General features: G+C 38.7%; 1 protein-coding gene across 1 annotated transcript in view; it reads right to left on the bottom strand.

Moving 5' to 3' along the window:
* PLA1A (phospholipase A1 member A) overlaps window positions 1-16,858 on the bottom strand; it is a 68,051-nt gene that overhangs the window by 26,903 nt on the left and 24,290 nt on the right. The window contains exons 6-9 of the mRNA XM_027867034.1: window positions 11,657-11,858; window positions 7,753-7,930; window positions 7,425-7,533; window positions 5,086-5,187 (exon numbers count right to left, since the gene is read on the bottom strand). Of these exons, the coding sequence (XP_027722835.1) occupies window positions 5,086-5,187; window positions 7,425-7,533; window positions 7,753-7,930; window positions 11,657-11,858 (591 nt within the window). The remainder of the gene's footprint in view (window positions 1-5,085; window positions 5,188-7,424; window positions 7,534-7,752; window positions 7,931-11,656; window positions 11,859-16,858) is intronic.

Here is a 16,858-nt window from a genome sequence, read left to right as displayed (position 1 = left end):
ATAAGAAAAGAAAAAAGAAATTAAAAAATAAAAAATAAAAGAAAGAAATTAAAGACATAAAAATAGGTAAAGAGGAGATAAAACTATCCGCATTTGCTGATGACATCATGGTTTTCTTGGAACCACAAAGATACTAATTGAGACAATTAATAGCCTCAATAAAGTTTCAGACTACAAAATAAACCCTCAAAAATCACATCTTTTCTATATAATAATAGTAATAATAAAAAAACTAAAGAAAAAATAATAGAAAGGGAAATCCCATTCCAAATAACAACATAATGCATAAAATCTCTGGGGATCAACTCACCAAAGCACATAAAAGGCTTGAATAAATTCAATTGCAAAGTGCTCAATAAAGAAATAAAGAAAAACTTAAATAGCTGGAAGAATGTTCAGCGCTTACGGCTAGGCTATGCCAATATAATAAAAATGACAGTACTACCACAGTTAATTTACATTTTTAATGCTACACCAATCAAAATACCAAAGGGCTACTTTATAGAATTTTATAAAATAATAACAAAATTCATTTGGAAAAACAAAAGATCTAGAATATGAGAGGAAATGATGAAAAAAAAGTAGAGATGAAAGGAGAATAGCACTTTCAGGACTCAAACCATTTTATAAAGCTTGTTGTTGTTTAGTTGTATCCAATTCTATGTGAAGATACTGGAGTGGTTTGCCATTTCTTTTTCCAGTGTGTCCTCATTTTACAGATGAAAAAACTGAGGCAAATAGGGGTTAAATGACTTGCCCAGGATCACACAGGTAGTAAGTGTCTGAGGTCAGATTTTAACTCAGATTTTCCTGACTCCAGGTCCAGTGATCTATCCACTACACCAGCTAGTTGCCCATTTTATAAAACAGCAATCATCAAAACCATCTGGTATCAGTTAAAGAAAAAAGAGACAGATCAATGGAACTGACTAGACAAGAGAGAATCAGAACTCAAAAACCTAGTGTTTGGTAAAATGGAAAATATAAAATACCTGGGGAAAAACTCCTTATCTGATAAAAAAAACTTCTGGGAAAATTAGAAATCAGTCTGTCAGAAATTAGGCTTAGCTCAACACCTTACACCATATTCCACAATACATTCTAAATGTATACACAACCTTGATATTAAAGATCATACTATAAAAAAGTTCAAAGAAAAACAGATTTATACTTCTCACAACTATGAGTAGGAGATATATACTTAACCAAATAAGAGATAGAGGCAATTACAAAAGATAAAAGAGATAACTGATTACTTAAAACTGAAAAGCTTCTGCACAGTCAACATTAAGTCAGCTAGAATGAGAAGGGAAGTTGTCAAAAAAGAAAAAAAATCTTTGAATTAAATTTCTCTGATAAGGGTTTAGTATCTAAGATATATGAACAATTAATAAATATATAGAAGACTAATAGCTATTTTCCAATAGATAAGTGGTCAAAGGATACGAACAAACAGTTCTCCAGAGAAGAATTGCAAAGTATTCACAATCACATGAAAGAATGCTCTAAATCACTAGTAGTAAGGGGAATGTAAATAAAAGTAACCCAAAGGTTTCACCTCATACATGAAAATTGGGGAAAAAAATGACCCAAAAAATGACAATAGTCAATGTTGGAAGGGTTGTGAATTACTACAGTAATTCATTTTTGGTGAAGCTATGAAATGGTGTGACCATTTTGGAAAACAATTTGGAATTATTCAAATAAAGTGATTTTAAAAGTCCGTACCCTTTGAACCAGAGACTCTATTACTACATTGATAAGAAGAAAGTTCTTATACACATCAAATATTTTTAGCAGCACTTTTTGGGATAATTAAGAATTAGAAGGGGCAGCTAGGTGCACAGTGGATAGAGCTTGGGGCCTGGAGTAAGGAAAACTCCTCTTCCTGAGTTCAAATCTAGTCTCAGATACTTACTACCTGTATGACCTTATCCAAGTCACTGAACTTTGTTTGCCTCAGTTTCCTCATCTGTAAAATGAGCTGAAGAAAGAAATGGCAAAGCTACTCCAGTATCCTTACCAAGAAAACCCCTAGAAGGAGTCGTGAAGAGTTGGAAACAACTGAATACAACAATAGCAAAAGAATTGGAAACAAAGGCCCATTGACTGGGGAATGGCAAAACAAATTGTGGTACATGAACATAATGGAATATTACTGTGTTGTAAGCATTGATGTGTGTGATGAATACAGAGAAGCATGGAAAGATCTGCATGAACTGATGCACTGATTAAGCTGTCAAGAAAATAATATACACGACTACAATGTAAATTAAAAAAACACACACACCAAAAAACCCAAAAGTAAATGTAACAAAATTATAAGAATCAAACAGGACTCAATTGAAGAGATATCAGAGAACACCCCTCCAAACCATTCCTTCATAGAAGTGCAGGGTCCACAGATGTTACACATTGTACATGTTTTCAGACTTTTTCAATGTATTAATCAGTTGTGCTGATTTTCTTCCCTTTAAAAAAAATACTAGTTGTTACATGGGATGCAATTCTGGGAGGGATACTTGGGATAACTATCATGATAAGAAACAGAAGATATCAATAAAAACTTATTTTTTAAAAAGTATTGGAGAAAATGTTAACAGTGCAGATTAATTTTTAAAATATGTTGACCATACTTTTTTTTTTCCTAAATAGCCAGTTAAACATTTACCAGCATACTGGCAGATATTTCCATGCTTAGATAAAGCAAAGGACATGCTGTTAAAAGCCACTTTCCTTGACTATTATTTCCTATTCCTTTTCTGATTTTTCAATGAGATGTTTATGGATCAGTTGCATGCTTGTGGGTAATTCCCACACAGAGGGACAACTAGAGTATATTTCCACATCGTTTCATCGAATCATTTACAGGTAGAAGGCGCCAACTTATCTCTCACTCCCAAATTTACAGATGAGGAAACTAAGCTCCCAGAAGTTGTGATTCACACAAAGTCACAAAGGTAGAGCTAGAACTTGAAGTCATATCTCCTCACTCCAAATCCAAATACAGCACTTTTTCCATTTTAGTATAATTTTTGTCAACAGTCTACATTTCAATGTTCACATTGACATTAGGACATGATTTGGCACTGGAAGGAGAGGTAAGACACCTCAGAGATCATCTAGTCCAATCTCCTCCTTCTATAGCTGAGGAAACTTGAGATTAAAAAGGGGAAATGTTTTGCCCAAAGTTAATCCCTTCCACCTCGAAATTTGATGATTCTCCACTGCCAAGAAGGGTGGGGAGTGTGGATCAAAGTCAAGAGGGTGGTTTCCCTGGAGGCCAGTCTTGATGTGCCCCATGGATGCCCTCTCTACCCACTGCCCAGAGAGTTGCCCTAGCAATGCCTTTGCCTGGAGACTCCTGTTGTTTACTGCCTCAACTAACTGAGGAGTGGAGGCTCAGGTGCTGTCATGAGATTCACTTTAACTGATCACACATTTAGTGCCTACTACATTGGTCAGAGTTGGAGGGGTTACTCCAACTCCTTGTATGTTGATGTATAGAACTGGAAATTATTTTTATCTTCACTCCTTTATTCCTCCTCCCAGAAAGGAAGGGTAAGAGCTTTGGAATAAAAAAAATTTTTCTTAAAAAAAAGTTGTAAACAGCAGAGCAGAGATTCTTCTCCAATGCTCTTCTGCCTACATTCAGAGCAGTTGAAAGAAGTGGATGCAAGGGTCTAGAATAGTAAGAGACTTCATCCTTAGAGTAATAATCATCATTGCTGCCCAGACCTTTGCATCCTTTGCTCCCTGGTGTGGTATCCTGACAATGACTTCTTTCAGATACACCAGGAAGAGATATCAGTTAATATCCAACAGAATGTTAACTCTTTGAGGAAAAAATCTGTTATCTTTGTCCTTGTATTCTCCAGTAACTTGTACACAGTAGCACTTAATAAATTCTTCTTGAATGGAGTTGAGCTATGAAATATGTGCCTGGGAGGTGAGAGCCCTTGATGAAATAAGTGAGTAGTTGATAAATCACCTATTTACTAAATTTAGGGAAAGAAGGGCTTGTCCACTTGGCAAAATAGAGGGGCTGGGTTGGGATCAATTCCTTTATCTATACAATGGTGGCATGGGAGTAGTTGATCTCTAAGGACCTTCCCAGTTCTAATATTCTCTGGTATTAAGTTATTATTTTTTCATCAGAAGAGAAAGAAATTCAAACTCCCATCTTTTGGGATCAGGGATGGGAATGGAAATAATGAATAATACTCCCATATTTTGTTCCCTACCAGTACAGATCTAATTTATTTAGTGCTTAGGTAGGCAATCGTGGCTACCATGGTAGCACTATGGCAGCCAATCATTTTTCCCCAATCCCAAACCTGTGATTTCACCAGGACTTCAGCTTGGAAACATGCTCCAATGATCCAGATGGGCAACATATCCGTACACGACCATCTTAGAGAGTTGTCTGGGGTACTCAGAGGTTAAGTCACTTGTCCGGGGTCATATATCCAGCATGTGTCAGAGGCAGGATTCCAAGGCTAGCCCTCTCTTCACTATAGCATGTTGCCTCTAAGCAATTCACTGTGGAGGATACAAATCACCACTCTCTTCCCTGGAATCAAGGCCTGAGCTCATTCTTTCAGTGAGTGTCTTGGTGACACGGGAGGCTGATGTGTTGATGGAATCCCCCAAACCACAGAATCCATGAAAAGAGAAAAAGCAGTGACATTCTAAACATACTACGCCTGCTCTCTCTCCTTTTCCCTCCCACTTAAAAATAGCAGCACAGGGTTTGGGCGTGAGTCAGAAAGCAAGAATTCCAAGGAAACATTTCTAATCTGTGAATGAGAATATTCCTTCCCACTGAGAGCTAAAAATAAAAGCATTAGCTTCAGTCATTAGAGAATTTTAAAGCTGGAAGGCACCTTAGAGATCATCTGGTCCAATCCTGTCCTTCCCTTCCATTTAACAAATGAGGAAACTGAGACCCACGGAGGTCAAGTGACTTGCCCTAGGTCACAGACCTAGTTAGTAGCAAAATCATAGCCAGTGCTTGGTTCTTCTGGGTTTTCTCCCCCACTATACTTACCTGAGAGCAGAAGAAGGAAAGAGTCCACAACTTACTGTCTGTGTCTGTGTGGATGGCTTCCACAAATAAAGCATCCCCAGGATCCAGTCTTTCTTCCAGGCTGGCTTTAGTGTACTCTGGACCTGCAGGATCCAGGCCTGCAAATGAAAGCACTGATTTCAGAAACACCTTCCCCTGCCACAAGTGGAAGGCCATCTGGAAACCATGATTGGTGTAGCTTCTAGAGCTATGCATGTTGGGTCCAAGAAGTTGAATGTTGCTTTCTTGCAGATTGTGGCGGATGCTGATGAAGACTCAGTGAGGACAGCTGAGAAGATAACTATAACTAGGTTGAGGAAACTAGGGTAGCACTATCTAGGGCCGAAGATTTAAAGGGGATCCATAGCACTGTCCTGGAGATGCTTCCTTCCCTTTTCACCCCACCCTGAAGAAGTGTCCCATTGGACCCCACCCCAAGGAATTCCTCGGAGCCCATTGAAAAACAGCTAATTATTGTTTGGGAGAGAACTAGTTTAGACTTAAACTTACTTCAGATACTCCTCCCTTCCCCTTTTTATTAAAATTAATTTGGGGAGGACCTAAGTTCAAATCTGACCTCAGACACTTGACACTTACTAGCTGTGTGACCCTGGGCAAGTCACTTAACCTCAACTGCCTCACCAAAAAAAAAAAAAAGAGTAAAATTAATTTGGGGCTCTTGTTGGCTCCTGTTTTTCTGTATCTATAAAATTAGAATGACTTAAACCACCACTTAATAAGAATAATGTCACATTTTATGTAATCCTTTAAGGTTTGCACAGCGTTTTCCTCATAATAGCCCTGGAATATAGAGTATTAAGCACTAATCTTTCCATTTTATAGATAAAGAAACTGAAATTCAGAGAGGCTGTGATAAAGCTTGCTAGTGAGTGCCAAGGAGTCAAACCTAGATCTTCTGAATACAAGTTCAGCTCTCTTTATAGGATTTTGAGCTAAAAGGGCCTAAGAGATGTAGTCTAAGCCCATTATTTTGCTAAAAAGTTAACTGGGGCCTAAAGAGTTTAAGGAACTTGACTATAGAATGTAAGTGCTTTGAGGGCAAGAACTAGGTCATTTAAAAAACCTTTGTATCCCCAGTGGTGCCCTGCACATTTTGTTGTTGTCAAGTCCTACTCTGTCTGATCCCATTTAGGGTTCTCATGACAAAGATACTGGAATGATTTGCCATTTCCTTCTCCAGCTCAGTTTACAGAAGAGGAAACTGAGGCAAACAGGGTAAAGTGACTTGCCCAGGATCAGAGGCCAGATTTGAACTCAGGAAGATGAGTCTTTCTGCTTCCAAGCCCAGTGCTCTTTCCATTGGGCCACCTAGCTGCCTTGCACATAGTAAGCACTTAATAAATGTTTGTACAATTAAATGGCCCAGGTTACATAGGTCACATGTTTCAGAGCCCTGATTCTAATGCAGGTTCTCTGACTTCAAATCCTGGGTTCTTCCTATGACATGCTCCTAGACCACAAAGATTGATAAAACAGTACTAGTGAAGACGTTTAGTGTTGTGGGACAGAACACCAGCTCTGGAGTCAAAGGTATTGGGTTCAAGCCTCACTACTACCTGTGTGATCTTAAGCAAGTCAGTAAGACTCCCTGTGCCTTAGTTTTCTTGGATCTAAAATGAGAGTCTTAGACTGATGAGAATCTTAGACTGATGGCTTCTGAGGTCGCCTCCAGCTCTAAATGAGCGATCCTGACAACAATTGCAGCTTTCCATATGATAATATTTATATACAGGTATACACACATATATCCTACATAGGTATACATGTATGTGTGTATGTATATAATAAAAATACATAGACATATACATGCTATATATACATATATGTATGTGTGTGTACATTTTTTTTTTACCAGTACTATTATTTCATCAGTGTGGGAAGCTCCCAATGAAAAACTCCTCTACCAATAGAGATCAACACCTTTGCTGCAACTCAAAATCTTAGAAAGTTGCCAGAGGCATCAAGAGGTTAAATAATTTGCCCAGGGTCACCAGGTCTTCCAGACTCCAGGGCCAGCCCTCTAATCTACCAAGCCATATTGGTTTATGTTGTTATATAATACGATAACATGGTTTCAAAAGGGATTATTAGTTTAAACTTAGCAATGTGTTATTATAATCTCTTCTCCTTACCTCAGCCATATTCAGGGCTGTTAGTACTGTCTGTCAGGCAACAAGCATGTATTAAACACCTACTATGTGTCAGGCTCTGTGCTAAGCACTGGGAATACAAAGAAGGGTAAAAGACAGTCTCTGTTTTCAAGGAGTTCACAGTCTAATGGGACTGTTTCTAAACATCGAGCGAATGACCCAAAGCCAAAATAGAATATTATTACCTGTTATCCTTCCCAGCTGGCCTTTATAGAAATATCCTACCATTCCCCCAACATGTGCTCCAAGGCTGACCCCAATGATGTGGATAGATGACTCTGACACACCAAGCGCCTGGAATGGGATATCTAGAATGAGCTGGCCAAGTCAAATCAGGCCTCACTAACTCAACACAGATCACAAGTACTTCTTCAGCTAGTCCATACCCTTGGAGATAAAACACTGCAGCCAAACTCTAGGAAGGCTTCATTATCTGAAGTGTTAATACCCCCAATCCCTGCCCTATGCCCCCCCACCTCACCCTATACATAAGCAATTCTATTTGTGTCTTACCAGTAGATTGCTGATGAATTGGGAGATTTCCAGACCGAGTTTTATCACATTGTCCACAGCTGAGTAATAAACACCCGTGGATCCATAAACCCAGTCTACTGCAATCACGTTTACATCTGCCACACGCAGAAGAGTCTGGATGAATTTATCGATCCAAGATGGCTTGGTTCCTAATGCCCTATGGGAGGTGGTAAAAAGAAATAAAAGAAACACCTTCCTTCCAAGCTGGGACCCATTACAGGATTGATTACATTACAAGGCCTCAAACTGAGGAAGAAAAACAGTAGATAAGGTTAGTTTAAAGATGAAGATAAGGTAGGAGGTTAGTATAGAGCACAGCAGTGCTTGGTAAGATTTGAACTCAAGAAGAAGAGTCTTCCTGACTCCAGGACCAGCTCTCTATCTACTATACCACCTAGTTGTCTTTACATAGGAGACACTCAGTGCAAATGCCAGGTGAATGAATTTGTATTCTACTGCTGATAAAGATTCGAATTTCTCTTAATCATCCCTCATCTGAGTCCAGACCCCATGCTCTATCCACTGTGCTACCTAACTAGGAGGCACAGTGTCTATCCACACAGAGAATGGAGTATGGAAGATCTGAATTCAAATTCAGCCTTAGACACTTACTACCTGTGTGACCCTGGGCACTTAACCCTATTCATCTCAGTTTCCTCATTTGTAAAATGATCTGGAAAAAGAAATGGCAAACCGCTCCAATATCTTTGCTAAGAAAACCTTAAATGGGGTCACAAAGAATCAGATACAACTGAAACAACAATAATCCCTCATCTAGCAAATAAGCCCTTTTCAGTCTCCAATCTCCCTTTCTAGCCTTATACATTATTCCCCTTCACACACTCTGTTGTCCAGCCTAATTGGTTTTCTTGCTGTTCACATAAAGTATGCTCTCTCCCACCTTTGTACTAATTGTTTCTCACACCCTCCTCCCCTCCACCACTTAGAGTTCTGTAGCTTATTTCCATACTCAGCTCAAGAGCTACCTTGTACTTGAAGCCTTTCCTGATCTCCCCAGTTGCTAGTGTCTTGATCAAATTTGTAAATTTGTCTTGAGAAATTTGTAAAAGCGCATGGCACAGTGCCTGGCACATAGTAGGCATGTAATAAATGCTAGTTCCCTTCCCCTCTCCCCCCTCAAAATATTTTGTATATATCTTTATCTACCACGTAATCTTTTTTTGGTGCATATATGTTTATTCTTTTTTTATAGAATTAATTTATTTATTTTTAGTTTTCAACATTCACTTTCATAAGATTTTGAGTTTTAAATTCCCCCCTCCCTGTCCTTCCACTTCCTCAAGACGGTGTGCAATCTGACATAGGCTCTATTTATGCATTCATATTAAGCGTATTTTCACATTAGTTGTGATGTAAAGAAGAATTAGAACTAATGGGAGGAACCATGTGAAAGAAGAAACAAAACAAAACAACAAAAGAAAAGGGGAGCAAATAGTATGCTTTGCTCTGCATTCAGACTCCATAGTCCTTTCTCTGGGTGTGGATAGCATTTTCCATCGTAAGTCTTTTGGAGATGTCTTAGATCCTTGCACTGCTGAGAAAAGTTAAGTCTATTGAAGTCAGTCATTGCACAGTGTGGTTATTACTGTTGTACATGTAATCTTTCTGAATAGAATGCAAGCTCCTTGAGAGCAGAGACTGTTTCATTTTTGTCTTTTTATGCCCAGCACAATGGCTGGCACATAGTAGGTACTTACCAAGTACTTATTGATTGACTGTCTAAAAATGATACAGAAATAATACTGATAGTAAATTACAGTTGGAAAAGAGTTTTTATACATATCATATTACTTGATCATGACAATTTTTCTATGTTAGATGGGACAAAAATTATTATCCCCATTTTACAGTTGAGAAAACAAGGCCCAGAGACACAAACTCAGAGCAGGGTTGTATCTGAGCCAGCTCTTACCAGCCTGAGTGATTCATTAACTTTTCAGTGTGAGCATTTACACCTTGGAAATCGGCAAATGCTACAAATCAGGGCATGATTTATTGTTTTGTTGATTGTCTAAACCTCAGGAAGTGATGGAGAAAATGTTAACAATGCAAATTAAACTTAAAAGTTCGTCATGTGGTTTTGAGGGGAGGATCAGTTAAACACCAACACATCCCTGCCTCAGAGGCCATCTAGTTCAGCCAGAACCTGGTTGGGATTCCTGAGGCACTTTTTGTTAGAATGTTTTTCCTTATATTGAGACTAAATCTACATCTCTGCCATTGTAACCATTGCTCTTAGTTCTGCCCTCTGGGGCCGTGCTAATCCTTCTTTCACAGGAAAATCCTTCCAATATTTGAAGATGTCTATCATGTGTTCTAAGGCTTTTCTTGTCCAGGCTGAGCAGCTCCAGGTCCTTCCATCAGTCACTACACAGCATGATCTTAAAGCCCTTCAGCATCCTGGCCACCTTCTTCAGGACACTTTCCAGGACAGATTAAGTGACTTACTTATTGTGATACAGCTAGTGAGTAAAGAAGCTAGAACTAACTTCTAGGCCTTCTGCATAGCTCAAAAGAAGGATTAAACTTGGAGCCAGGAGAACTAGTTCTGTTTCTGCCATTATTCTGCTATATAACCTAGGGTTGGTCATTTTGGTGTCTTTATCTATAAAATGAGGCAATTTGATTAGATGATCTCCACAGTCCCTTCAAGCTCTAATTATCAGTGATTATCTAAGTTCTAATCAGAGGTGTGCTGCAGACAGCTCAAACTGAGAGGTAATTATTAAATTTTCCATGAAAGCATTTATACCCAAGTAATAATTCTAAAAAGTATGTGTTCATATATTTTCTCTTGGAGAAGCTGGTTGTTGAACATTTACCAACATAACTGTGTATTGGTCCATAAACATTGCTTGAGCTTAGCAGAAGTGCAGTAAAAGTTTCAGGGAACTAAGTTATCACTAGACTGGAGGTTTGGTGACTGTAAGCTAATAATAATAATAATAGTAATAATAATTTTAATAACTACAACTGGCATTTCTATAGCTCTTTAATGCCCCTATTTCTAGTCCAATGCTTTTTCCACTATGCTGCAGCAGCATTAAAGGGGATCATACTCCTCTAGAATAATGAGAATGAGACCTACAGAACAAGTAATTATCAGAGAGCCTGTTGAAACTTGGGGTCAAGAAAGGTCATCTATAGAAGGTGGGTTTTTAACTAACCCTTGAAGAATGTTGGGGAAGGTAAGAGGTGAAGATGAAAAGGGAAGGAAAATGAGAAGACTGGGATGGTAGGAAAGAACTGGATTGTGAAGGGCTTTAAAAACCAAACAAAAGAGTTTATATTTGATCCTGGAGTTAATAGAGAGACACTGAAGTTTATCGAGTTTGGAGGGGAGGGAGGTGGTGGTGATGGTATCATACCTGAAAAATCACTTTGGAAAATTACTAAGGCAGATGATTGGATGGAAGAAATCTTTGAGATTATCTAATCCAACACCCCCATTTTATAGTTGAGGAAACTGAAACAGAAAGGGTATATTACATGTAGCTTTTCAGGAAATGGTAATATATGTATGTGTATATGTATAAAGCACTGTTCAAATTTTGAGTATCTGAACAGGTAATCAGTCAGTCCACTCCCTCTTCTCTCTAACCTTTTCCCATTGTATTTTTTTTGGGGGGGTGAGGCAATGGGGTTAAGTGACTTACATAGGGTCACACAGCTAGTTAAGTGTTACATGTCTGAGGCTGGATTTGAACTCAGGTCTTCATGACTCCAAGGCTGGAGCTTTATCCACTGCACCACCTAGCTGCCCTCCATTATATTTTCATGGTACCATTGAGCACAATACTACTTATTATCACATAACAATGTGAGCTCTTTAGGGAGCTCCTGTTGACCTCTTTGTTCTTACCTGAATCCATGGATAATTAACTTGGTTTCCAGAGAGGTGTTGAATCCAAAATTCTGAAGGTCACTACTTTCTCTTACCAGCTTCCCACAGCTAGGATCCAAAGGAGTGAAGAAGAGGAATTGGACATTGAGGTTGGTGCCCCGTAGAAAATTGGCATTCTGAAAGTCAGAGCATTTCTGATGTGCAAGGGGAAGCTCATGACCTATGGAAGAGAACCAAGGAATTTAAAAGTTATTTATTTATGCTTTAGGAGACAAAGAATAAAGGGTTATACGTTGGAGGTTTACATTCTCTTTTTAAATTTGTAAATAGTAGGAATTTGATCATTATCAACAAACATTTCTCTACACAAAAAGAAATATGAAGTATAGTTTTTAAAAGTATAAAATAAATTCAATATATTAATTCCAAAGCTATCTTGCATACCTGTGTCTCCCTCTGAACTTCTTTCTATTCTCTCTGTGCCTTATTTTTTAAAAACTTTTTTTTGGCATTTTTCTTTGTTTTCTTTTCCTTTTTTGGGGTTGAGGAGCATCACTATCACTTCTCTCTTCTGCCCCCAAAAAAGCCTTCCCTTGTAACAAATAAGTATCATCAAGCAAACTAATCCACAGTGTGCATCTCACTCTGCTCCCCTGGCAAGCACATCATCTTTTCATCAAGGGCTGGGCAACATGCCTCATCATCAGTCGTCTGGAATCATAGTTACGGAATCATTGATCAGAGTTATTAAGTCTTTCAAACTCACTCTATTTTACAATGATGTGGTCTTTGAATAAATTATTCTTTTGGTTCTGCTCACTTCACTTTGTATCAGTTTATACAAGTTATTTCATATTTCTCTGAATCCATTCCTTTTACCATTTCTTACAGCACAATAAAATTCCATTAATTCATATACCACCATTCATTCAGCCATCCTCCCTAGGTGATAAGCACACACTTTGTTTCCATTTCTTTTCTACTGCAAAAATGCTGCTGTGAACATTTTTGTTCATATGGATCTACTTCTTCTTTCTTTGATCTCTTTGGGTTATTGGCCTTAGTGGTATTGCTGTGTCAAAGGGCATTCAATGTTCATGGCTTATGATTTTTAAGGTATAGTTCCAAGTTGCTTTCCAAAATGATTGGATCAATTCATGGCTTCCACCATCAGTGTATTAGTGGTCTCTTCCTCCTATATCCCTTCCAGCAGCTTCCATTTTCCTTTTTTTTTTTTAAAAATCATTTTGCCAACATGATGGGTATGAGGTGGAGCTTTAGAACGGTTTTAATTTGTATTTCTCTTATTACTAGTATTTCTCTTACTTATTATTATTCTATGCCTCTCTAATACAGAGAGTCATCAACATAGATCACACAGTCACAGACTTAGAGCTGGAGGGTACCTTAGATTACCTAGCCCTACCTTCTTATTTTACAGATGAAAAGACTAAGGCCCAGAGATTAAGTTACCTGCACTTTTTTTTCATTGATTGATACTTTCCTTTTTTTTCTTTTGAAAACTGCCTAGTTTTGCTGAAGTGTTTTTTTTAATTCCTTTTTTCATTCTTTGTTGCAAGAGAGAGTTCAATAGGTAAGGTGAGGGAAGTATATACTCAGAAAGAAAGGCATAAAAACAGAAGATACCAATAAGAATTTAAAAAATAAAGCAGCCAGTCATGAGTTTTAGGGTTTTTTGGGGGGGTGGGGTGGGGGATGGGGAGGAATCCAACACAGACAGGAGGGGACTTAGGGATCATGTAAAATAGAAAAGGTAAAGTGAGTTAAGAAAAGCAGTTGTAATGAGAAACTGGGAGAAATTAGATGTAGGAAGGTTGTAGTCAGAGAGAAACTGCTGAGCAAGGGACCTCTGACAAGAAGCAGGGTCTCACAGCTAGGGCAAGGGTGTGATCATGCTGATATGGAGTTGATGTGGAGATAAGATGGCAACCTTCACAGTCAAAAAGAGCATGAAAAGAGCACTGAATTCAGAGTCAGAAGATTTCAGTTTACATAACTAACTCTTCTACTTACTGCTTAGGTGTCCTCAGGCAGGTTACTTTTCCTGCCTAAGACTCAGTTCCCTCATCTGGAAAATGAGGGCATCAAATTTGATAATCTTGAGGGCCCCTTCCAGTCCCGACATTTCATGACTTTCTAGTACAAAAGCTCATCAACACAGATCGCAGGATCATACACTTAGAGCTGGAAGGGACTTTAAAGGTTAGCTAGTCCAACCTTCCTATTTTATAGATGAAAAAACTAGGGGCAGCTAGATGGCGCAGTGGCTAGAGCAGCGACCCTGAAGTCAGGAGGACCTGAGTTCAAATCCGACCTCAGATCAAACACTTGACACTTACTAGCTGTGTGACTTTGGGTAAGTCACTTAACCCCAATTGCCTAAAAAAAAAAAGTAAAAACTAAGGTCCTGAGATTAAGTGACTTGTCCAAGGTCACACAGTTCTTTAACAGAACTGGGGTTTGGACTGAGATACTCTGTATGATTCCTAACCTGACACTCATCCCATTGTAGCACAATGCCTTACTAGAGTATATGTGGTATATGCCAACCAAAAGTCAATCCATAAACATTTATTAGGTTCTTATTATGTGCCAGCTAGGTGGCTTAAGCGGATAGAATGCCAGACCTGGAGTCAGGAAGACTCATCTTCCTGAATTCAAATCTGGCCTTAGATACTTACTAGCTGTTTGACTCTGGGCAAGTCACTTAACCCTGTTTGCCTCAGTTTCCTGATCTGTAAAGTAAGCTGGGGAAGGAAATGGCAAACCACTCCAGTCTCTTTACCGAGAAAACCCAAAATTGGGTAATGAAGAGTTGGACACAAGTGAAAATGACCGAACAACAACAAAATTATCCTCCAGCTACAGCAATACAAAGGAACACAGGGGATACGAAAGAACAAGTTAAATAGTCCTTGCCCCAGAGGAGCTTACATCCAACAGAAAAGACAACATAAGATTACAGAGCTAGAGCTGGAGGGAATTTGGGGGGACATCTAGTTCAACTCCTTTATTTTATAGATGAAAAGCCTACACCTAGAGAAGCTAAGAGGCTTGACCGTGGTCGCAGAAAGAGTAAGGAATTCAACCAAGATTCAAACCCGCATGCTTTTGTGTGGGAGACTCATAATAATGCAGGCCCCTCAGGGTTAAGTTTGAATGTCTGCAACTTAATTAAACTTCAAAAATGTAACTGACTGAGTCACACTGTCATGGGCACATCCTGCTTCTCGAAGACCGCATATATGCCTTCCTGGAACTAGCCTCCTCATAAAGTAGATTGCTAAGGACAACAACATTGTGAGCTCTGTGGTCAGGGACAGGTGTTTGTGGATTTTTCCTTTAAGAACTGTATGAGGGGACAGAGCCAGCTCTCTCTCTCCTTGCTTGCCTGCCTTGCTGCATTGAGGAACAGCCCTTCCTCGAGGAAGTTAATAAATCATCTCCTTGCTGGATTAAGAGTCTCCGAGGAATTTTTATTTGAAAAAGGGGGCATAGCACACACTTTGAATCCAAAGTCAATGCCTTTTCTATTCCTACAAATATATATGCATATAGAGAAAATATGCAAAAAGAATAAAGGATAGATATGGGAGCTAGGGCACTCACAGCTTAGCTATAGGGATCAGGAAAGATTTCATGCAGAAACGAAGATCCAATATCTAATAGGATATTCATAGCTTGTAGTAGCAAAAAGCAGGGAACAAAGTAGGTGCCTATCAGCTGGAAAATGTTTTTATTTTATTTTATTTGTAGCTCTGAATTCTGTCCCTCTCATCTTCCCTTTCCCTCACATTGAAAAAGCAAGAACAAAATTTACTGCAAACATATATAGTTAAGCAAAGGGCAGCTAGGTGGTACCTAGAGTACCAAGAGGGTAGAGTGCCAAGCCTGGAGTTAGGAAGACCTCATCTTCCTGAGTTCAAATCTGGCCTCAGATACTACCCTGGGTAAGTCACTTATCCCTGTTTGCCTCAGTTTCCTCATCTGCAAAATGAGCTAGAGAAGGGAATGGCAAACCACTCCAGTATCTTTGCCAAGAAAACCTCAAATGGGATCATGAAGAGTCGGATACAACTGAAATGACTGAATAATAACAATTGTCTAAAGAACATGATGATAGACAAGGGGCCATGTATGATGGGCTTTTCAAGTAGGCCAAATCCCTCATCTGATTAGTGATGTAGAGCTAACTATAAATCAGATATGTAAAAGCTATGAACATACCTTAGTTTCCTTCTAAAGTTAGAAATGCAAAATGGTAAGGTGGTCCCTTGTGCTTTTTAACCCCTTTTTATTGTTTGCGTACTGAATGCTGCATAATACTTGTTTTGTGCAACCATGAAATAGCTGGTGTAAAGTAGATCCACTGCCTGCCTTGTATGTGCTACAATTGTTCTTTTGTCCCAAAGGATCTTTGTACAATATTCATTTCATTACAGGAATTTTTAATTCCTTGATGTAAAGCACCACGAAATAATTCTTTGCTGAGCACATTTTCTCCTCTCTTTAAAGAACACCTTAGCATATTTCTATGCATAACCCTCCTCCTCTGAGTATTATGAGGACCTGATTTTGAACACGCAGACACAGACACAGACACACACACACACACACAAACATACACACAGCCCAGTTGTTATAAATTTTTATATAATGAAAAAACTTTTACATGTGCAGCAAGACAACTTCTTCAAGTTGTCTTCAAGTACTAGCCCAAAAACTAAATAAATCATTAACAACTGATTTTTTTTTTTAAAGAAAGAAAAACCATTAAAGGTTCCGGAGAACAGAAAATGAAGTGTCTGTCCCTCCTGCTGGGGCAGAATACTATCTACATTGTCAGGTGGTGTCAGGGTATCTAATGTTTGTGCTTAGTTTTTTTTCTTTGTCCCAAGGGAGGTCTTGGTATGTTGGGGGTAGGGCGAAGAGTTGTGTTCTCCAGAAATGACTGTGATATAAAGACAAAAGACATCAATAACTGATATATTAAAAAAAAATAATTGAAAATGTTCCTAAATTCTCATTTCCAACCATCTCTGCCTGTAGCAATTTGTTTAGGGGCACAAAGATCAAGGGTCTTTAAATATAAAGGTGTGCTGGAGCTAGTTGAATCAGCTTTTGAGCTGATTGTTAAATGTTTAGTGTGAGCATTTATACCTTGGAAATTGATAAATGCTACAAACCAGGGCTTGATTT

The sequence above is a fragment of the Vombatus ursinus genome, unplaced genomic scaffold (assembly GCF_900497805.2).
Source record: "Vombatus ursinus unplaced genomic scaffold, bare-nosed wombat genome assembly UNPS02001419.1, whole genome shotgun sequence".
Lineage (NCBI taxonomy): Eukaryota > Metazoa > Chordata > Mammalia > Diprotodontia > Vombatidae > Vombatus > Vombatus ursinus.
This window is presented reverse-complemented; position numbering and strand designations above follow the sequence as displayed.